We start from the raw sequence: 22,746 nt of genomic DNA, 5'->3' as shown, positions 1-22,746 counted from the left end.
CCTTCCCCTTTCCCCCCCCCCCTCCCCCCCTCTCCTCCTCCACCCCCTCCTCCCCCCCATCTCCTCCTCCCCCTCTCCTCCTCCCCCTCTCCCCCCCTCCTCCTTCCCCTTCCCCCCCATTCCCCCCTCTCCTCCTCCACCCCCTCCTCCTCCCCTTCTCCTCCTCCCCCCCTCCTCCTCCCCCTCTCCTCCTCCCCTCTCCCCCCCTCCTCCTTCCCCTTTCCTCCCCCAACCCCCCCTCTCCTCCTCCACCCCTCTCCTCCTCCCCCTCTCCTCCTCCCCCTCTCCTCCTCCCCCCCACTCTCCCCCCTCCTCCTTCCCCTTTCCCCCCCCTCCCCCCCTCTCCTCCCCCCCCCTCCCCCCTCCTCCTTCCCCTTTCCCCCCCCCTCCCCCCTCTCCTCCTCCACCCCCTCCTCCCCCCATCTCCTCCTCCCCCCCTCTCCTCCTCCCCCCTCTCCCCCCCTCCTTCCCCTTTCCCCCCCATCCCCCCCCTCTCCTCCTCCACCCTCTCCTCCCTCCCCCTCTCCTCCTCCCCCTCTCCTCCCCCCCCTCTCCCCCTCTCCTCCCCTCCCCCCTCTCCTCCCTCCCCCTCTCCTCCCCCCCCCCTCTCCTCCTCCCCCCCCCTCTCCTCCTCCCCCCCCTCTCCCCCACTCCTCCTCCCCCCCTCTCCCCCCCCCTCTCCCCCACTCCTCCTCCCCCTCTCCTCCTCCCCCTCTCCTCCTCATTCAATTCAATTCAATTGGCTTTATTAGCATTAAGGAACAAATGTTCATATTGCCAAAGCAACGGTGGAGCCACAGAAACAGTATTCATATTATTACTATGGACATCGGTATACTATTACAACTATTACTATAACAACCAAACATGGCAAATTCAGTTGAAATATTAAAGGATTGATTACGTAATATATATATACATACAGACATACACATGTCAGTCACACACACAGTATATTTTGTGTGTGTGCTTTGTGTGTGTGCCTTGTGTGTCTAGGTCGCTCACTGTCTCTCAGGTTGTGGCATACTGATACATACTGGGCAGCAAGGTATGCCCTGTCTCCTTCTCCTAGGAGGATTTTTACCTTTGAGAGGTCACTAAGACCTTTGAAATCTGACACAGAGTGGAGTTTGTTCAGTAATCATTTCTTATATCACTGAATGTTTCACATTGTAGGAGGAAGTGCATCTCCGTCTCAACCTCACCTGTCGAACAGTGACCACATATTCTGTTTTCTTTTGGTTGCCATGATTTTTTGTGTCGTCCTGTTTCAATTGCCAATTGGTGGTCACTGAGCCTGTACTTGGTTAGGATCTGTCTCTGCTTTCTATCTCTGACAGTATAGAGGTATTCTGCCAGTTTATAATCTCTTTCTAAGGCTAGATAACATTCTAATCGACTTTGGCTTTTAGTTTCTTCTTTCCAGGTAGGTTTCTTTACAATTGTGTTATAATTTGGTTGACTCTGATTGGTGTTTGGAAAGCAGTGTTGGTGTGAGACTGGTCAGGGTGTGTCTGGGTGGGGGCAGTGAGTCTCAGCACCAACTGACATAGGGGACTCTTATCTGGTTCAGCTCTTGGGTTTGGAGGGCTTTGGAGTGGAGGGTGTCTAGAGGGCTGGATTTAAGGTGATTGAAAAAGTTTAGTGCTCTCTTTTGGATATTAATTATCATTGGGTATCTGCCTAATTCTGCTCTACATGCATTTGTTGGCGTCTTTCTGTGAACATGTAAGATGTATGTACATGTAGAGATGTATGTACATGTAGAGATTCTGTTGGGTGTTTGTCCCAGCGGGTATAGCTATGATGACTGAGTGGACCCCATACTTCACTACCATACAACGCAAGGGCTGGATCACACTATCAAATATTTTAAGCCAGATTTTAATTGGAATTTGAAAATTATAAAATGTTCTTCTAATTGCATTTAGGCTCGAGCTTTTTCTTTTAGTGCATTCACTGCCATGTTGAAACTCCCTGATGCTGTTTTGGTTTAAACCAAGATAGTTATGACTCATAGCATGTTCAATTACATGATTATTTATAATAAACTGGTATTTCTCTTCCTGGCATCTGGGGCGTTTTTGAAATATCATGATATTAGTTTTCATCATATTTATTGCAAGGGCCCAGTTTTGACAGTATTGTTTCAACAATGTCCAGCTGTTGTTGTAGTCCTTGTTTGGTGGGAGACAGTAAGACAAGGTCGTCAGCATAAAACAGAGACTTCACCTCTTTGTCCATGAGGGAGAGGCCAGGAGCAGTACATGATCTAGCTTAACAGCAAGTTCATTTATATATATATTAAATAAAGTTGGACTTAAATTACAGCCCCTGACAAACACCCTTCTTTGAGTAAAGAAATCTGTTTGTTATCCCCATTTTGACAGCACATTTATTTTCCAAATACATTGATTTAACGAAGTCATATGTTTTGCCCCCTATACCACACTGTAGAAGTCTATAGTAGAGCCCTTCATGCCAAATAGAGTCAAAAGCTTTTTGAAGTCAATAAAACAAGCAAATATTTTACCATTTTTTGTTTGGTGTTTCTCCTCCCCCTCTCCTCCTCCCCCCCCCTCTCCCCCTCTCCTCCTCCTCCTCCCCCTCTCCTCCTCCCCCTCACTCCTCCCCCTCTCCTCTCCCTCTCCCCCTCTCCTCCTCCCCCTCTCCTCCTCCTCCTCCCCCTCTCCTCCTCCCCCTCTCCTCCCCCTCTCCCCCTCCAGGTCCCAGACAGGTTTGTGGAGGTGGCAGAGATAGCTCTGAGGGAGTTCTTCACGGCCATCCTGTCCGGCCGGGACAGTGACCCCTGCTGGAAGAAATCCATCTACAAGATCATCTGTAAACTGGACGGTCCTGTTCCGGACAGCTTCAAACTGCCCGGCTGCCCCATGGCCTGAAAACACACATTCACACACTACACACTACAGATACATGCACACACTACACACTACAGATACATATACACACACACACACACAGATGTACCCACTTAACACATATACATAGGCTTTAATTCATATACTGTCTATACACACACTACACACACATACAGTATATATACACAGACATACACACACACACACAGAGAGACCAGACATAGAAATGTTGAGTTGCACTAAATTTCATGACAGCATCAGTTTCATGGTGATTGTTGTTGATCATGCATCCTGCCAGTCCTCACTTAGATTCACCAGAGGATACAGGTGCGTTTGATTTGAACCTCACAGTTATGGCACTCACAACACTGACCCACTGGGCTGATGGGTGGATGAAGGAGGGGGAGGCAAATCAAGCGCAACCCGAATATTTTACAGTATTTGCAAATAGCAACTTACCCGTGTGTGGTGTATGCAGAGAGGGGCGGAGTTAGACTTTTCAAAACCCATGTGCTTTCTTCAGTTTCTTGGTTTACCGTAACGTAGCGTCATGTTATTAGGATTATGATTGTGCTTTATTATATTAATTATGGTATATTTGTGTTGTGTAAGCTTGTCGAACAGTATGTTTCTTCATATAATCTTTAAAAAAAAAGAAGCTCCGTGCCTCAAATATGTATTGAAGTTATGATTATTGAAATTATCTGACTATTAAAAAAGTAGATAATTGAGAGTGTGTGTTATTCTTTGCTGTAGTAGGATTACATTTACATTTATGAATTTAGCAGACGCTTTTATCCGTAGCAACTTCCACGAGAGAGCTTTACATAAGAGCATAGGTCACTGATCATAACAACGAGATAGCCCCAACATTGCAAGCAACCAAAACATGAAGCATACATTGTGAAAAACCAAATAAGTGCCAAAGGGAAGAACCATAAGAGCATGCAGTTAAAGTCACAATTAAACAACATGAAACTCAAAAAGTGCAAGAGTGTACCTGTAGAAAAGAAATCTACAGTAAAAATATTTCACAGCGAGTACAAGAATTTAAATCCGTTACAACTAACCAACAAGAGCAACAAGTCTCTCAATAAGAGTCATTGTGATCCTGGAGGAAACTAACATCAGGTCCAGCAAAGCAGGATAGTAGTTCATCTCTTCCGGAAAACATTACGTTTACGTTGTAGTAATTTAGCAGATGTTTTTTTCCACAGCAACGTATACTGTGCACTTGGCAGAAGATTAAGGATCAGAAGTGTTCACTAGCAACGGCCTGTGTTCACTAGCCACAGTCTGTGTTCACTAGACACAGCCTGTGTTCATTAGCCACGGCCTGTGTTCACTAGCCACGGCCTGTGTTCACTAGCCACGGCCTGTGTTCACTAGCCACGGCCTGTGTTCACTAGACACGGCCTGTGTTCACTAGCCACGGTCTGTGTTCACTAGACACAGCCTGTGTTCATTAGCCACGGCCTGTGTTCACTAGCCACGATCTGTGTTCACTAGCCACGGCCTGTGTTCACTAGCCACGGCCTGTGTTCACTAGCCACGGTCAGGTAGCAGGGTAGTGTCTACCGGTAGCCGGTGCTAATGCTCCCATGATGAGCCTCTTTAAGCTGCACAACCCGCAACTAAGTCCAGCCACCTGACTTCTGACCACGGGGCCAGAGCGGAACACACACACACACAGGGCCGGGCTGTTGGGGCAGGACACACACACACACAGGGCCGGGCTGTTGGGGCAGGACACACACACACTCGGGGTTGGAGCGGGACACACACACATGCCTGTCCTGGTATTCCAAACATACCTTCAGCGCGTCAGGCCTAGATTTGGTTATTTTAGATTTTATTTCATTAACAGGAACAGACTTTTGGGGGTCAGATGGCTGAGCGGTTAGGGCGTCGGGCTATTAATCAGAAGGTTGTTGGTTCGATTCCCGGCCGTGCAAAATGATGTGGTGTCCTTGGGCAAGGCACTTCACCCTACTTGCCTTGGGGAGAATGTCCCTGTACTTACTGTAAGTCGCTCTGGATAAGAGCGTCTGCTAAACGACTAAATGTAACTTTAACAGCCGCAGATACGCGCTATTGGCCAACTCGAACCGAACCACCTAATCAGAGCTTCCTACTCCAAACAGCCAGAATGGCTCGTTTACCCGGACAGCTACGACATACTTTGGGGGCAGATCGATTAACACGCCTTGATTTTTAGCACATCACGAACAGTTTTCTCACGAGGTGAAAGGTCGTTCCACCCGCAGTCATTCGCACAGAGCGCGAGCCCATGTTGATTTCCTGATTTTGCGGATTTCAGCTCCGTGCCTCACGCGCGTTACCGAAGGAGTGTCAGCACATGAGCACAGTGCTATAAAGTTATCGAGGGAGGAGCGCGTCCGAGTTCCGTTGTCAGTCGCCCGCGGGCCCCGGTAAAGGGAACGGAGTAGCTCGCGAGCAGGATGGTGATGTCGTTACCCTGGCTGCTGCTGGTGGAGCTCGGACTGTATGCGACCTGCTTCGTTTGCGGGATCGTAACGGCGGCCTCGCTGACCATAACACAGGTAGGAAAGAAAGAGAGAGAGGAAGTCAAAAGTTTGTTTTGTTGACCTCATCCTTGTCCTGGTGGGATGACCGTTGTCACGTCGCACTTTGAATAGAAAAACACGGATGTCAGAGTGTGTTTTGACAGATTTACGATGTCGGTGTCTCCGTTTCATGAAGGTTCGGCATGTCAGGCAACAACATGTTATCGTCGCTGCAGCGGTTCAGGCTGACGCTGCCTCGAGACAAAAATAACTTTTGTTCTCTGATGTTAAATGGCTCGAGAGACACCTGAAAATGCACGAAACCACCTTAACATGTCATATGACTCTCTCACTCTCTCTCTCTCTTTCTCTCTCTCTCTCTGGGATTCTGTTTGGTGTTTTGGCCACGCTCGAGAACAAAAACTAACTTCCGTGTTTATCTTGACGTTACATTTATACAACCTTTTGTTAATTTATCAACCACTTTTATCCACAGCAAGGACGAAATACAAATGAGGCGATGTTTGTGTTAACAGTGAACTCACGTTTTGCTGTATTGTGTGTTTGTGTGTGTGAGTGAGAGAGAGAGTAGTACGTGTTGTAACGTGTGTCAGAGGTGGGAGTGTGGGGAAACACCACGCGCCAACGGGGAACGGATAAACCGATCTGATACAGCGTCCTTATCATGTGACCCGAAGCCTCCTCGCGTCCAAATTAAACCGCGTGTTATTAAAGTCATATGAGACAGACTGTGTATGTGTGTGTGTGTGAGAGAGAGAAGACAATAATGCAAAGTTGCTTTTTGATGATAAAATACTGCTGCCCTGCCCCCCCTCCTCCCCTCTCTTCCTCTCCCTCCCCCCTCCTCCCTCCTCTCCCTCATCCCCTCCCTCCTCCCTCCTCTCCCTCATCCCCTCCCTCCTCTCTTCCTCTCCCTCCTCCCTCCTCTCCCTCATCCCCTCCCTCCCCTCTCTCCCCCCCTCCTCTCCCCCTCCTCCCTCCTCCCCTCCTCTCCCTCCCCCTCCTCCCCTCCTCCCTTCTCTCCCTCCCCTCCCCTCCTCCTTCCTCCCTCCCCTCCCCCAGGGGAACCTCGGGGGTCTGTGTGTGCTCTACGGCTCGGTGAGCTACAACGCCTCGTCTGGTTGGCTGGCGCCCCAGTCCTCAAGCCCCGCCTCCCTCTGCTACTTCCTGTCGTCTGTGTCCGTCCTGGCTGCCATCGTGTGCTTCTCCCTCTCGCTCTACTGGCTCTACACCTGCTGCCTGGAGGAACACCTGCACAGGTGAGGGGGTGGACAGGTGTGTGTAGAGAGGTGTGTGAGTGTAGAGAGGTGTGTGTGTAGATGTGTGTGTGTGTGTGTGTAGAGAGGTGTGTGTGTGTGTGTGTGTGTAGAGAGGTGTGTGTGTGTGTGTGTATAGAGGTGTGTGTGTGTGTGTAGAGGTGTGTGTAGAGAGAAGTTCTAATATAAACGTAACCACAAAACACACTTGTAAACTTAACTGTGTGTGTCTGTGTCCACAGAGAGCGTGTGTGGATGAGCGTGACATTAGGAGTGTGTGTGTTGTTCCTCTTCTTCCTGCTGGTGTCTGGGTGTGTGCTCAAGATCGGGAGAGACACACTCTGTGATTCTGTCACACACACTGTCCCTAACATCACCAGGTAACACACACACACACACTGTCCCTAACATCACCAGGTAACACACACACACACACACACACTGTGCCTAACATCACCAGGTAACACACACACACACACTGTCCCTAACATCACCAGGTAACACACACACACACACTGTCCCTAACATCACCAGGTAACACACACACACACACTGTGCCTAACATCACCAGGTAACACACACACACACACTGTGCCTAACATCACCAGGTAACACACACACACACACTGTGCCTAACATTACCAGGTAACACACACACACACACTGTCCCTAACATCACCAGGTAACACACACACACACACTGTCCCTAACATCACCAGGTAACACACACACACACACTGTGCCTAACATCACCAGGTAACACACACACACACACTGTGCCTAACATCACCAGGTAACACACACACACACACTGTCCCTAACATCACCAGGTAACACACACACACACACTGTGCCTAACATCACCAGGTAACACACACACACACACTGTCCCTAACATCACCAGGTAACACACACACACACACTGTCCCTAACATCACCAGGTAACACACACACACACACTGTGCCTAACATCACCAGGTAACACACACACACACACTGTGCCTAACATCACCAGGTAACACACACACACACACTGTCCCTAACATCACCAGGTAACACACACACACACACTGTCCCTAACATCACCAGGTAACACACACACACACACTGTCCCTAACATCACCAGGTAACACACACACTCTTTACCCAACGTGTGTGTGTGTGTGTGTAGCTGTGAAGAGGCCCAGACCAGAACATGGACGAGTCCCAACAACGGAGCCCAGTTCTACACCAGCCTGCTCAAGGCAGAGGTACACCCTACCTCACCCCTACCTCACCCCTACCTCACCCCTACCTCACCCCTACCTCACCCCTACCTCACCCCACCTCTCTCTCTCCTCCAGACGGCTGTCTGGGTGAACTTCTTCTCCTGGGTCGTCATCGGGGTGCTGCTGCTCCTACAGAGAGGTCGGGGGTCAAAGTTCACCCTGCTGGGGGAGGGGCCTGACGTCTCCGCCTCCGAGACTGAGCCCTTCCTGCACCGCCCCGCACGGCCGTAGACACACGCACACACCCTGACTGACCCACTCGGATCTGCTTGATCTGGTACCCTTCCTGTAAAACCACAAACAGCCTGTTTAAAGAATATTGAGTTTCTCCTTTCTCTCCTCTCTCTTTTCTCCCCCTCTCTCTTCTCTTTTCTCTCTTCTTTCTCTCTCTCTCTTTCTCATGTTTTCTATGATCACCTGACATAGAACTGTCTAGAACAGTAAAAACGTTTTGTTTTCCGTAGTGCAGGCTTGTTCTGTCTTCCAGGACGTAGTTCAGCCAGCCTGTTTATGTTGCGCTGCCCTCTGCTGGTGGTGCTGCGGTACTCTGCTCTTATCAAGGACATGGTTATGAGAACCTGTTCTGTCATAGGTCACATGACACCACCTCTCCTCTGTTGAATTGTTTTTTTAAATTTGAGTTTCATTTTTTAATGTTGTGTTGCTAGGAGACACAACAAAGCAGTGTTACTCTCTGTTTCGGATCTAGGAAGTGTGTGTGTGTGTGTGCGTGCGTGCGGACTTAGGTGACAGGATCATCCATTGTCTCTGTTGCTATCAGAGTCCTGTGTTCAGGCACACAGCCAAGGCAACTGCAGTCACACAGACACACACACTCTCATACACACACACCACCAACTCCACTGCAGTCAGCACTACAAGCTGCTCAAAGTCAAGTCGTCCTACACACACACAGACACACACACACACACACACTTCGTTGTCAGAGAGCGAGGGTTGTTGTGTTGGACCTATAATATTTTGTTCAAAAAGAAACACTTTCTGAGATGTTGATGACCAATAAAGATGCTTTTATACATTGTACATTGTTTATACATTGCTTTCATACAGGTAACCATAGCGTTCCCTAACCCACACTGTCTCCTCTTTAGTTCTGCACCTTAACTAGCTGCGCCTTAACTAGCTGCGCCTCATGTTCACTCCTCACCCTCTAGACACAGGGAGGGGGGATCGTGACATACAGCATACACACTCTTCATCTGGTCTGTTGTGTGTGTTATACAAGGAGGTGTGTGTGTGTGTTATACAAGGTGTGTGTGTGTTATACAAGGAGGTGTATGTGTGTGTTATACAAGGAGGTGTGTGTGTGTGTTATACAAGGAGGTGTGTGTGTGTTATACAAGGAGGTGTATGTGTGTGTTATACAAGGAGGTGTGTGTGTGTGTTATACAAGGAGGATTATGTGTGTGTTATACAAGGAGGTGTGTGTGTGTGTTATACAAGGAGGTGTATGTGTGTGTTATACAAGGTGTATGTGTGTGTTATACAAGGAGGTGTATGTGTGTGTTATACAAGGAGGTGTATGTGTGTGTTATACAAGGAGGTGTATGTGTGTGTTATACAAGGAGGTGTATGTGTGTGTTATACAATGAGGTGTGTGTGTGTGTTATACAAGGAGGTGTATGTGTGTGTTATACAAGGAGGTGTATGTGTGTGTTATAGAAGGACAGGTGTGTGTGGTTAGTTGGTTTTATTTAGCAGTAATAACGGTGTAGGGAGACATACTCGATTTACCCCCTCCTCCTCCCCCCTCCCTCCTCCTCCTCCCCCTCCTCCCCTCCTCCTCTCCTCCCCTCCCCCCCTCTCCCCCTCCTCCTCTCCTCCCTCTCCTCCCCTCCCCCCCTCTCCCCCTCCTCTCCTCCCCCTCCTCCTCTCCTCACCTCCCCCCCTCTCCCCCTCCTCCTCTCCTCCCCCTCCTCCTCCCCTCCCCCTCCTCCTCACAGTGTCCTGCTCAGCTTCCTGGTCTGTCTCTCCCGGGCCTCCATGGCAGCCTTGGTGTCCAGCAGCTCATCCAGCTGCCTCCTGACCCGAGCCATGTCCAGCTGGGCGGCCTGGCTCTGCTCCCTCAGCCCGGCAGACTCCGCCCTCAGGGCCTCCGCCGCCGCCGCCAGCTGCTCGCTGCGCACCCGGCACTGCCCCTGCATCCTGGAAGCATCCCCCAGGAGGGACTCCACACTAGCCGCCACGGACTCACACTGGTCCCTGGACATGGTGGTCTGGAGGGGGGAGGAGGGAGGGAAAGAGGAGGGAGGGAGGGGTGGGGGAGGGAGGGAAAGAGGAGGGAGGGAGGGGTGGGGGAGGGAGGGAAAGAGGAGGGAGGGGTGGGGGAGGGAGGGGGAGGGAGGGAGGGGGAGGGAGGGAGGGGGAGGGAGGGATGGGGAGAAAAAGTGTGGAGAGAGAGGGATGACAAATGAGTGGCACACACACACACACACACACACCAGGAGCTAAACCCAACATTAGAGGCTTACTGCAGCTTGGCACTAGACAGCGTGTGTGAAGTAACGAGAGAGAGAGGGGGGGAGAGAGAGAGGGGGGGAGAGGGAGCGTCATCCTTCATCTCTACTCTCGTCACCCTGAACGTTTGGTGTTCGAACATACGATGTCATCGCTGTTAGAACAGAGAACGTGCCCGTCCGGCAAGCCGTTAAAACAGCGCCCCCTGGTCACAGTTTTCGACAGGTCATCTATTTCGATACAACACCTGGAAAACCGTGTTCATGCTTTCGCGCGGCCCCTTCACGGGCTATCCGTTAAAACTTCGTTGGCAGTTCAACGGTAAACACCGGGGAGAACACGCGCCCTGATCTGTCGGGCTGAAAGTGACTAGAAAGAAGCTTACAATTGGCTAATCCTCCTCCCTCCCTCCCCTCTCTCTCTCTCTCACACGGTAGACTAGTCTTTATCTACCTCTCTCCCTCCCCTCTCTCTCTCTCTCTCTCACACGGTAGACTAGTCTTTATCTCTCTACCTCCCTCCCTCCCCTCTATCTCTCTCTGTCTCACACGGTAGACTAGTCTTTATCTCTCTACCTCCCTCCCTCCCCTCTATCTCTCTCTCTCTCACACGGTAGACTAGTCTTTATCTCTCTACCTCCCTCCCTCCCCTCTCTCTCTCTCTCTCTCTCTCTCACACGGAAGGCTAGTCTGATATTCATGACAAATGTGATTTGAACAGATTAAGTGGTCTGATTTAGTAAGAGCAGGTTAGCGTGCACATCCAAACAGCAGTTAAACATTCTAAACTGCCAACTCTGGGATAACCGTCAACTGTGTCTATGCCTATAAAACATGCTTGCATTAGATTCTAATTTCTAATCATTTCTTACCAAAAATAATTAAATTCTGATTTAATTGAAAATGAACAGTCCTCCTTCTCACCCGCGCGGGTTTGATATTGAAATATCCGTTTGATTCCGTTGGTTATTTCTCCGGTTTTCAGGTTCAGTACCTTTGCACGACTTCTCCAGAACCGAGGTCTTAAACGAATTCCTTTAAACGTGACCAACAAGAACCGTCTTTCATTTAATCCGAACAGATTAGAGTGAGAGAGGAGAGAGAGAGAGGGAGTGACGCAGTATTTAACACTAAGCTCCTCAATTCTATTTTAATCTATTATGAGTCGCATTTCTAAGTAATTTAATAGAACAATCAACGTTTTAACCTTGTAATTCATTCACCTCGGTGTTTCCTCGCGTCTCCGTCCGCAGTACCAGCTGCTCGCCACTAGAGGGCAACGCACGCAGACGACATGTGCTCGAGTGTGTGCTAGTGAGTGTGTGCTAGTGAGTGTGTGCTAGTGTGAGTGTATTAGTGTGAGTGTGCTAGTGTGAATGTGTGCTCGTGAGTGTGTGTGTGTTAGTGAGTGTGTGCTAGTGTGTGTGTGTTAGCCTGAGTGTGTGTTAGTGTGAGTGTGTTTTAGTGTGAGTGTGTTAGTGTGAGTGTGCTAGTGTGAATCTGTGCTTGTGAGTGTGTGTTAGTGAGTGTGTGCTAGTGAGCGTGTGTGTTAGTCTGAGTGTGTGCTAGTGTGTGTGTGTTAGTGTGTGTTAGTGAGAGTGTGTGTTAGTGAGAGTGTGTGTTAGTCTGAGTGTGTGTTAGTGAGAGTGTGTGTTAGTCTGAGTGTGTGCTAGTGTGTGTGTGTTAGTCTGAGTGTGTGCTAGTGTGTGTGTGTTAGTGTGAGTGTGTGTTAGTGAGAGTGTGTGTTAGTGAGAGTGTGTGTTAGTCTGAGTGTGTGCTAGTGTGTGTGTGTTAGTCTGAGTGTGTGCTAGTGTGTGTGTGTTAGTGTGAGTGTGTGTTAGTGAGAGTGTGTGTTAGTGAGAGTGTGTGTTAGTCTGAGTGTGTGTTAGTGAGAGTGTGTGTTAGTCTGAGTGTGTGCTAGTGTGTGTGTGTTAGTGAGTGTGTGCTAGTGTGTGTGTGTTAGTGTGTGTTAGTGTGAGTGTGTGTTAGTGAGAGTGTGTGTTAGTGAGAGTGTGTGTTAGTGAGAGTGTGTGTTAGTGTGTGAGTGTGTGTTAGTGAGAGTGTGTGTTAGTGTGTGAGTGTGTGTTAGTGTGTGAGTGTGTGTTAGTGAGAGTGTGTGTTAGTGTGTGAGTGTGTGTTAGTGTGTTAGTGAGAGTGTGTGTTAGTGTGTGAGTGTGTGTTAGTGTGTGAGTGTGTGTTAGTGTGTGAGTGTGTGTTAGTGTGTGAGTGTGTGTTAGTGAGAGTGTGTGTTAGTGAGAGTGTGTGTTAGTGTGTGAGTGTGTGAGTGTGTGTTAGTGAGAGTGTGTGTTAATGAGAGTGTGTGTTAGTGTGTGAGTGTGTGTTAGTGTGTGAGTGTGTGTTAGTGAGAGTGTGTGTTAGTGAGAGTGTGTGTTAGTGTGTGAGTGTGTGTTAGTGAGAGTGTGTGTTAGTGAGAGTGTGTGTTAGTGTGTGAGTGTGTGTTAGTGAGAGTGTGTGTTAGTGTGTGAGTGTGTGTTAGTGAGAGTGTGTGTTAGTGTGTGAGTGTGTGTTAGGCTTCTTTGGGCAAAAAAAACAAACTTGCATGCTATTTAGCATCTCATCAAACCCACACTATGTCCTAGGTTTGGGCACGGCAGGTTGTTACACTGTTGTTACACTGTGATGACAGTGCTGTTACACTGTTGTTACACTGTGATGACAGTGCTGTTACACTGTTGTGTGTGTGAGATGCTGAGATGAGGGGTAAAACTGCCCACGCCACATTACACAGCCATGACAACGCAGCCATGACAACGCAGCCATGACAACGCAGGGAAAAAACCCAGACAGCCCAGATAAACAGATTAACACATGTTTCTACGATTGGTTAAAAGATGAGTATTATGGGATGCGAGTCAGCAAAATAGAATCCTGGTACATCAAGCAAGCTGAATTTATTGGTTGACCTTCATCTTCATCATCATCATCATCATCATCACACTCTGTTAATGCATTACGAGGCTGTGCGAATCAAACACTTCGATTGGTCCACGTCTGACAGACTGTGGATATCTAAAGCAGCTGATTGGATAATTCATTCCCCAATGGAAGAAGCAAGTTGATTATCCATGACAACCAGGAAGTAGAGCGTAACTTGACCCCTAACCCCGGTCTACTCCAGCGTGTCGAGCGGTTGTCACGGTGATATCATCATTAGTGCGTGAGTCTGAGAGACTCACGTCAGAGCAGGGTAAGGTAAGGTAGCATTAATCGAAGGTGACCCCAAGTACAATCTCCCTCTCCACCAATCAGAGGGTCTGTTTGAAGCTGTCTCCTGACCCTGGCCTATTGGCTACTGGTGGTTGCATCCTATTGGCTACTGCAGATTCTGTCCGGTGAGGTTCCGGAACCAAAACGTTCTACATTCTTAGGGCCGTCTGTGGAGAGCACATTCTCTGTTCTGAAGGCTGCAGCTCTGGTGCTCCATAGCACCCAGTCCTGAGGCCTCCTAACCTCTCCCCCCTCACTCCCTGGGAACAGACAGTGTGTTATGATGGTGACCCCAACCCTAACCCCCAATCTAACCCCAACCCTAGCCCCCAATCTAACCCCCAACCCTAACCCCCAATCTAACCCCAACCCTAGCCCCCAATCTAACCCCCAACCCTAACCCCCAATCTAACCCCAACCCTAGCCCCCAATCTAACCCCCAACCCTAACCCCCAATCTAACCCCAATCCTAGCCCCCAATCTAACCCCCAACCCTAGCCCCCAATCTAATCCCCAACCCTAGCCCCCAATCCAAACCCAGCGTTCTAGAACCCTCTCCCGTCTGTCGGAGTTGCCATGGTGCCGTCGCCCGTGGTGTCCCTAAAAGCACGCGTGCCGCTGTCATGGCAACGTCAACGTCCCAGCACGTTGACAACGCTAGATAGCAGTTAAACAGCCAGTGTGCCTGGCATGTATGTGTGTGTGACATGTTGGAAGGTGTGAATTTGTGTGTTGGTAGTTTTTTACTTTTATTTTTGCTTTGGCATGTTTAGGTCTGTACACGTGCACACGCGTGTGTGTGTGTGCATGTGTGTGTGTGTGCACATCTTGGACTAGTTGCATAAAATACAGATGATGTTAATGTGGTCAAAACACAGAGTTGATGTTTATGTTTGTGTCTGGGTGTGTCATCGTGCGTGATGTTTATGTTTGTGTCTGGGTGTGTCATCGTGCGTGTGCATTTGCTTACATGTGTCCACGCATGTTTCTGTGTGTGAGTACAAATGTGACAATCTCTTGGCACTCTGATTGGACAGTTCGGCTCCTTGCTCCGCCCAATAGCCAGCATTCATCAGAGAGGCAGAGATGGTGAAAACACATGAAAACACTAAACGAACCAGAACCATAAAATAACCTTAAAATAACCTCAAAATAAATATAAAACAACCATAGATGACCATAAAACAACGGTGACCGTAAGACAACCGTACATGGTCAAGCCAAAGCTGTACAGTGCCAACTAAGACGGCGTGATTCAGTGCTTTAAACAGGACAGGCGATTAAGGAACAGGAAACAGGAAGTCCTCTCGCTTTTGTGGCTCGAGTCACATGACTGCATTCTGGAGTCACATGACTGGGTTTAGTCCAGGCAGTCACATGACTGGGCAGCCCCTTCCATCGAACAGGAATGGAAAGTCTTTCAGTCAGGGTGTGTGTGTGTTTGTGTGTGTCTAAACCAGGTAATTCCCCTTCGTACAGTTTTTTTCCAGAAGCTTCAATCAGTGGAGTCCATCTGCCTCCCTCTTTAGCCACCACCCAGGGCGTGCGAGGAAGGATAGAACTGTCGAGTGTGCTCTCTCTCTCCTTCTCTTTCTCTGTGGAGAGAGAGAGACAGAGCGAGAGAGAGAGAGAGGGAGGGAGGGGTCTGTCCTGTTGTTTGGCTGATGCAGGAGATTGAGTCAGCTATAGTCCACTCTGGAGAGGGAGGGATGGAGGGAGGAGAGGAGGAGAGAGAGGGATGGAGGGAGGAGAGGAGGGGAGGGGAGAGGGGGATGGAAGGGTGTCAGGTGTCCATCCTCTCTTCGGTCTGGTCTCTATGGGAACGGAGAGATAGCAGGATGGAGGAGATGGATGGAGGAATCTTCTCTCCTTTTGTTTCTGCTTCTCCTCTTCTTCTCTCTCCTTTCCTCCTCCTCTCCTATTCTCCTCTCCTCTCCTGGTGTCTGGAAGGTTCTGGAGCTGTTGATGAAATGGAAGACTAGTGATATTCTCTGCCTTTATTTCTCTTCTTTTAACCTTGTTTTCTTTTTCAGTCTCTCCTTCTCTCCTCTCTCCTTCTCTCCTCTCTCCTTCTCTCCTCTCTTCTTCTCTCCTCTCTCCTTCTCTCCTTCTCTCCTCTCTCCTTCTCTCCTCTCTTCTTCTCTCCTTCTCTCCTCTCTCCTTCTCTCCTCTCTCCTTCTCTCCTCTCTCCTTCTCTCCTCTCTCCTTCTCTCCTCCTCTCCTCTCTCCTTCTCTCCTCTCTCCTTCTCTCCTCTCTTCTCCTCTCCTCTCTTCTTCTCTCCTCTCTCCTTCTCTCCTCTCTCCTTCTCTCCTTCTCTCCTCTCTCATTCTCTCCTTCTCTCCTCTCTCCTTCTCTCCTCTCTTCTTCTCTCCTCTGGAGTTCGATGTAGAGTTCCTCTCGGAGCCGTGGAAGACAAGCGACTTCCATCCTTCTGTCTCAGTCCTCCTCCTCTCCTCTCCCCTCTCTCTCCTCTCATCTAAGGCCCTCCTCTTCCCTCTCTTCCTCCTCCTATATTTGGTCTTTCTCTGCCACTCTTATCTTTGCATAGATGTCTGAAATGTTTCTAGTCTTAAACCTCCTTTTTTACATTGATATATTTTTTGTCTGAAACCTCTCTTCTCTCTCTCTCCTTTACATCTTGCTCACACGATTCCATACGCGTTCACTTTCCTTTGCTGAAAGTATCTCTATCTCTCTCTCCGTCTGTGAATGTCATGTTCATCTCAGATTCTCTCTTATTTCCTCCCTTGTCCTCTGTTGTTCTGTCCATCACAGGACGTGTCCATCACAGGACGTGTCCAGAGTGGCAGCTCTCCTCTCCGTGGACGATCAACACCGGGAAGAAGAAGGCTTCCTGGTAGTCTGGGGGGCTCTCCACCTCCTCCCTCGCCTCCTCCCCCCTCTCCCCCCCGTCCTCCCTCACCTCCTCCCCCTCCCCCTCTCCTTCCAGCACTCCTCTGCTCTCTTCGTCATCCTGTCTGGACCCTAACCCCAGAAACCCTCCCCCTCCTCCCCCACCCTCCTCCCCCCTTCCTCCCAGTCCTCCCCCCATGCTGCGTGAGTGAAACAGACTCCCAGGCCTCGCCCCTCCCCCCAGCCGGCCCAGAGAGAAGCCGCTACGGCTCAGCACCAGCCTCCCCCCGACTCCTCCTCCCCCCCCGCCTCCCCCCTGGGCGTGGGCCCTCATGCTGGCCACCGTGGCGTTGAGGATGGCGGTGGTCCCCGAGGGCGCGCGGAGCCGCGAGGGCAGCGAGGAGGAGGAGGTGGTCCTCCGACAGCGCGGGCAGCTCTGGAGCAGGTAGGCGGAGCTAAACACGGCCGGGAGGGGCCCGGGGATGACTCCGCCCACCACGCCAGCGCCCGGGGTGGAGGAGGCGGTGGTGGCGCTAGTCTCACCCCCCCCTCCCCCCCCCTGGTCCAGGTCCATCAGCAGGGCCTCAGAGTAGGACGGCACCATCTGCTGGTTGCACCTGATGTGCCACTCCAGCTCTGTCATGTCGACCGTGTTCACCCTGGAGATCGCACTGTAGCTCCCCCTGCTCACCCCCCCGTCTGCCCCTCCTCCCCCGCCCTCCGGCCCTGCCTCGCTCCCGTCCCCCGCCCCTCCTCCCGCCCCCCCCGCCCCCCCGTCCTCCTCCTCCCCGAACAGCTTCTCCACGTGGTAGTGGACGTAGGCGGTGCGGCGCTCCGACACCACCCTGAGCGGCCAGGACAGTAGGAGGGCGGAGGCCAGCCAGAACACCCTGTGTCTGGAGTACCAGGGCCGGCGCGCCGCCTCGGGGAACGACAGGACGTGCTCCCGGAAGTCCACGTTCTTCAGGTGCATGCCCTCGCGCGCCTCCATGTAGTCGTCCAGCCCCTCGTTCTCGCCGAAGAAGCGCGCCCTCTGGGTGAGGTAGGCTGCTTCGGCGCGGGCGGAGGAGAAGGAGAAGCACTTGGTGAAGCGCAGGCGCACGGCGGGGTAGTCATGGAGACCCTGGAGGTGCTTGGAGACGTCGCGGACGCCGTAGCGGGTGAAGTCGAACTCTGAGCTGGAGGCGTGAGTGTTGACGCGCTCGTGGTACACCTGGGGAGGAGGGGGAGGAGGGGGGGAGGGGGGAGGGAGGGAGGGGGGAGGGAGGGGAGAAAGGGAGAGAGGACAGTGGAAGGGAGAGAAAGTGTTTTATGTCTGAATTCATCTGTGTATGTAAGTATCCTACCATGCACGTGTGTGATACCGTGTGTGTGTGTGTGCACCAGTCGCCCCCTCACCTGAGTGGTAGTGTAGGAGTCCCCGTTGCGGTAGCGCGTCACCTGCCTGGTCCTCCTGACATAGTGGTAGCTGATGGCCTTCCACCAGATGCAGGGCGTGGCCTGCTGCAGGCGCTGCACGCGCTCGTACACCTCGGCCGTGTCGGCGCGGGCCAGCACCGCCACACGGGCGTAGCAGTGCCAGCACTCCACCAGGTACAGCACGTACAGCATGGCCAGGAACGCCAGGGGGGCGTACACGTAGCCGCTGGCGCACGGGCGCTCCACACGCAGGAAGTCGTCATAGTAGAAGGCGGCGGCGGAGGAGGAGGAGGGGGAGGAGGGGGAGGAGGGGGAGGAGGGGGAGGAGGGGGAGAGGACAGGGATGCGGCAGTAGGAGCACCAGGCCAGCGTGCTGAAGCAGGCAGACATCAGTAGCGTCAGCAGGACACACTTCCAGTGAGACTCCCGACACAGGGAGGACGGGAGGGACTGCTGTACAGGACGCTGCTGCAGAGGGGGGGGGGGGGGGGGGGGGGGGGAGAGGGGGAGAGGGGAGGGGGGGGGGAGGGGGAGGAAGGGTGTTAGTGAACTTTGAGGTTTGAGAAAGTTCTGGAGATGAGCATCTTGCTCATCCTTCTTTCTTTTCGTTATTCCATCCATCCCAGAGATGAAGGGATGAACTGCTTTGAGGCATCTCTCCTTATCTTTTGATCTTCCTCCTAAATGCACTCCTTCATAGATTCTACAGTCTCTCTTCTCTCTACCTATGTTCCTATCAATCTATCTTTCTATCTATCTTGTTTTCCAATTCACTTGTATTCATTCCTTTAATGGGTCTCTCTCTTCCTCCCTCTTTCTCTTTCTGGGTCTTTTTCTCTCTCTTGAGGATGAGAGGGTTATTTCCTCTCTGTGTAACCGTAGATGCTCCCCACACACACACTCACACACACACTCACACACACACACACACACACTCACACACACACACACACACACTCACACACACACACACACACACACACACACACACACACACACACAAGCTAGATGTGGCTCCTATCTAGGCATTTGTGTATGATGGTATTGGATGATACAAAACACACACACACACACACACTGCCACAAACACACACACACACACTGCCTCACACACACACACACACTAAGTGCTTATGAAACAGTCAGTGTCTAGGAGCAGGTTAATAGCCTAGCATCTCCACTGGATGCCAGAGGTGAATAATTTAAACAACCAGATATTCCGCCTTCCAGAATGTTCCATAACTCTTGCTAGCGCTTACAGCAGTGTGCGTGTGCGTGAGTGTCTGTGAGTGTGTGTGTGTGAGTGAGTGAGTGAGTGTGTGTGCGCCTAAGAGCACAGATGCAAAAGGTTGTTGGTGAAGTAAACATATCTTTTGTAACATCATTGCTTTGCTTTCTGACAGATATCTGGAAGGCAGAGAGAGATGGAAAGAAAGAGAGAGATGAAGGGAGATGGAGAGAGAGGATGGACAGAGAGAGAGGATGGACAGAGAGATGGACTTCATCTCTATCACCGTCTCTCTCCATCCCTCTTTCTCTCTCCATCCCTCTCTCCCTCTTTCTCTCTCCCTCTTTCTCTCCCTCTTTCTCTCCATCCCTCTTTCTCTCTCCATCCCTCTCTCCCTGTTTCTCTCCCTCTTTCTCTCTCTCCCTCTTTCTCTCTCCCTCCCTCACCCTCCACCACAGTGCAGACATCATCTAGCCCTCTGATATCTTGGCTTGAAAACTGCTGTCCATATAACTCTCTCACACACACACAAACACACACACCTACACGCCTAACACTACACACACCTGTACACACACATCCACACACACCGTAAAACTGTGCCACTGCTGACTTCAAGGGCTTTCTGTAAAAGGTATCTGAAATGAAGGGCACTCCTCCCCCCTCTCCTCTCATCCTCCCCCCTCTCCCCCTCCCTTTCTATAACCCAATGACAAACCATTACTCCTCTGTCACCCCTCTTTTATCCTTACTTAACCTCCTCTCTCCACATCACCTCCTCTCTCTCTCCCTCCTCCTCCTCTCCTTTCTGCCCCTCCTCCCCTCTCCTCCTCCCTCCGTCTCTGTTGATATTGATCGGACTATTACAGCAGCCAGCAGGTGAACATCAGAGAGAGAGAGATGTTGTGTCAGAGAAACAGAAAGAGGAGGAGAAAAAGAGAGGAAGTAGAGAGGAGGAGAGGAGGAGGAGGGATAAGGAAGAGAGATGAGGAGGAGAGGAGATGAGGAGGAGAAGAGATAAGGAGAGGAGGGATAAGGAAGAGGAGGAGAGATGAGGAGGAGAGGAGATAAGGAGAGGAGGAGATGAGGAGGAGAGATTAGGTGTCAGACTGCGTCATCTGGTCTTGACCAGGTCTGCCTCTGGTCCTCGTCTCCTGCTGATAACGTGATTGGATAGGACTCCTGCTGTGACCTTTGAACTACAGACCAACCGCAGGGGGAGACTCAGCCAAGGCCCTTTCGTTGCCAAAGCAACACCGTCAGGGATGCCCCATTAGGGTTGGTGCTCTGTGTGTGTGTGAGAGAGAGAGTGTGTGAGTGTGTGTGTGTGTGTGATGAAGGTCACAGTAAAAGTCTATAGCAGCTTTGTATGTCCTTTCAGATGAGTAAGATGTATTTGATGTGTGTGTGTTTGAGAGAGGGAGAAAGAGAGGGAGAGAGAGAGGGAGAGTTGACAGATTGCATCTCCCCAGGGATCAAGACTGCCAAAAACTGCTTTCTCTTTTTTCTTTCTCCCTTTCTCCCTCCCTCCCTCTCCCTCTTTCTCTATTTTAAGACTGTACGGTTTAAATCCACTAGTTAGGCTAAAGATTATTTTTGTTTCACTCTCAACGTCCTCTATTCGCATCAGAAGCGTTATTTAACGGTTCCCAGTCCGACAGACCGAGCGTGCAGCATGGTCGCTATCATCAGCGGGGCACCGCGTGAGAAGGTTGTCAGGAGCGGGAAAGGTCTCCTGCTTTATAGGCCAGCATGGAGAGGCTCTCGCGGTAAACAAGGTCTATGAGGAATTGGTGAAACGACGTCTACCGAAGATCTCTTGTTGTCTTTCAGACCAGGCTGCACGTTACTCTCGGTCCACGTTGTCAAGTAGTGACGGGATTCCCTCGAGAATTTAAATTCGTTAACTGAGAGAAAGAGAGAGGGGAGGGAGGGAGAGAATGTGCCCAGGGGAGGGGGACGAGCTGTGTGTAAAACGAAGCACGTTCAACAACGGGGGGAGAGAGGGAGAGAAAGGGCAAGGGAAGGAGAGAGAGAGATGGAGGAGAGGAAGGCACACCGACTGCAATGCAGTCACGGAGAGGAAGATGGAGGGAGGGCACGAGAGAGAAAGAGCCTGCCACCTGGATACGGTGATTACGGAGGGACACAGAAGAAAAACGACGTCAGCCTGTGCTCGGAGGCGTGTCATCTTGGCACTAGTAAACAGTATGGCCAACTGTACCGACACGTTTAAGTTCCCTCTCTTTCACGGTGGTGTGAAATTATATATTTTTTGGTTCCCGGTCTGTTCAGCCCACCCTCTCTCTCGCCTCTCCTCATCTCCTTCGCGGACCGACTCCGTCATAACAAGGCCGTGTCATTCAGAAACCGTGCTCGCGGCAATACCGGATGGAGGTGTCAGTTTCACCGACATTAGAGCGAGCCGCTGGGCTAACTGACGCGAATGTATTGTATCTTTTGAAATGACAAGCAGCCTCGAGCAGGAAACAGTATTATAAACATCACGGGCTGTAATCAAAACAAACACACAGACACACCTGTTCTCTCCCTGTCCCGTCCTGTCCGTCCAGTATGGGCTCATGTCCGGTTGCAGTCTCCTCAGACTGCATTTTCTTTCTTTCCCCCTCTTGCTGCCCGTTCTTAGCAACGGGACCGGGGACCCTCCCCGGTAACGGTTGGAGGTTGGGACCTCCCCGGCGCTGGAGTCACCCCATCCGTCGCCAGGTGGGATCCGGTTTCACGATGCCAGAGCCTGCGGCAAATGCGCATTATTCACGGTGAATTAGGCTACCGTCCCCCTGCTCGAGCCTGTCCCGCTGATTCTCTCACCCAGCGCGCTTCTCCTCGCTCACATTTTCTCTTAGCAACATATTTCCCGGTAAACAGAGCTTTCACCTATTTAACCTCCGCCGTGTCAAACCGTGGGATTCTCGAGATGCGCAGGTGGGGCGACGTGTGAGAATGCGGCGAAACGGGAACGGTTTCCTTCATAGCAGTGGGGGCGGCAGGCACGAGAGCGCTGATGCGAGGAAAGATGGATGGATGCGCGTGAGGAAGACGTTCGGAAAGAAAGCAGACGAGGCTGCACGAGGTGTAGATGTAGGCGGGGACGGTTAATCAGCGCGTTGTTTGCCAAATGACACAGCCCATGTGTGTCAGTCGGTAAACAACATCAGAACTGAAAAAGAACAAACAACCGGATAGATACTCGCGAGCAGTCTCCTTAGAGATCCCGTTTCACCTACACACACACCGTCCTCTGTGCCCTTGACGTCATCCCCCCAAATGCACTAGCAACAGAGTAACATGGAGTTAGGCTTCTTCGGTTGTGTTGTTGTCTAGGTAACACACACACACTCCTACAGGGCCCTATGATCTATGGGAGTCAGGTGGCTGAGCGTGAGGGAGTCGGGCTAGTAATCTGAAGGTTGCCAGTTTGATTCCCAGCCGTGCCAAATGACGTTGTGTCCTTGGGCAAGGCACTTCACCCTACTTGCTTCGGGGAGAATGTCCCTGTACTTACTGTAAGTCGCTCTGGATAAGAGCTTCTGCTAAATGACTAAATGTAAATGATCTCAGCCTCTC

General features: G+C 51.0%; 3 protein-coding genes across 3 annotated transcripts in view; 2 read left to right on the top strand and 1 right to left on the bottom strand.

The window, feature by feature from the left end:
- prox3 (prospero homeobox 3) overlaps positions 1 to 3,610 on the top strand; it is a 7,636-nt gene extending 4,026 nt beyond the window's left edge. Inside the window, 1 exon segment of the mRNA XM_062455024.1 lies at positions 2,727 to 3,610. Coding sequence (XP_062311008.1) covers positions 2,727 to 2,900 — 174 coding nt within the window. The 3' untranslated portion in view covers positions 2,901 to 3,610.
- A 1,489-nt stretch (positions 3,611 to 5,099) lies between these two features.
- tmem179ba (transmembrane protein 179Ba) lies at positions 5,100 to 8,996 on the top strand. Its single transcript, XM_062455023.1, has 5 exons — positions 5,100 to 5,443; positions 6,491 to 6,687; positions 6,927 to 7,064; positions 7,856 to 7,934; positions 8,028 to 8,996. The coding sequence occupies exons 1-5, from the start codon at positions 5,342 to 5,344 to the stop codon at positions 8,181 to 8,183; spliced, it is 672 nt and encodes a 223-aa protein (XP_062311007.1). The 5' UTR covers positions 5,100 to 5,341; the 3' UTR covers positions 8,184 to 8,996.
- A 6,975-nt stretch (positions 8,997 to 15,971) lies between these two features.
- Positions 15,972 to 22,407, bottom strand: LOC134015491 (transmembrane protein 151B). Its single transcript, XM_062455028.1, has 3 exons — positions 21,699 to 22,407; positions 17,910 to 18,398; positions 15,972 to 17,724 (listed from the first exon to the last, which is right to left on the bottom strand). Exons 1-3 carry the CDS (start codon positions 21,768 to 21,770, stop codon positions 16,444 to 16,446), a joined length of 1,842 nt encoding a protein of 613 aa, XP_062311012.1. The 5' UTR covers positions 21,771 to 22,407; the 3' UTR covers positions 15,972 to 16,443.
- Between the last annotated feature and the right edge of the window lie 339 nt (positions 22,408 to 22,746).

This window comes from Osmerus eperlanus, unplaced genomic scaffold (assembly GCF_963692335.1).
Source record: "Osmerus eperlanus unplaced genomic scaffold, fOsmEpe2.1 SCAFFOLD_91, whole genome shotgun sequence".
Lineage (NCBI taxonomy): Eukaryota > Metazoa > Chordata > Actinopteri > Osmeriformes > Osmeridae > Osmerus > Osmerus eperlanus.
Note: the sequence above shows the minus strand (reverse complement) of the source record. Positions and strands in the feature narration are given on the sequence as shown.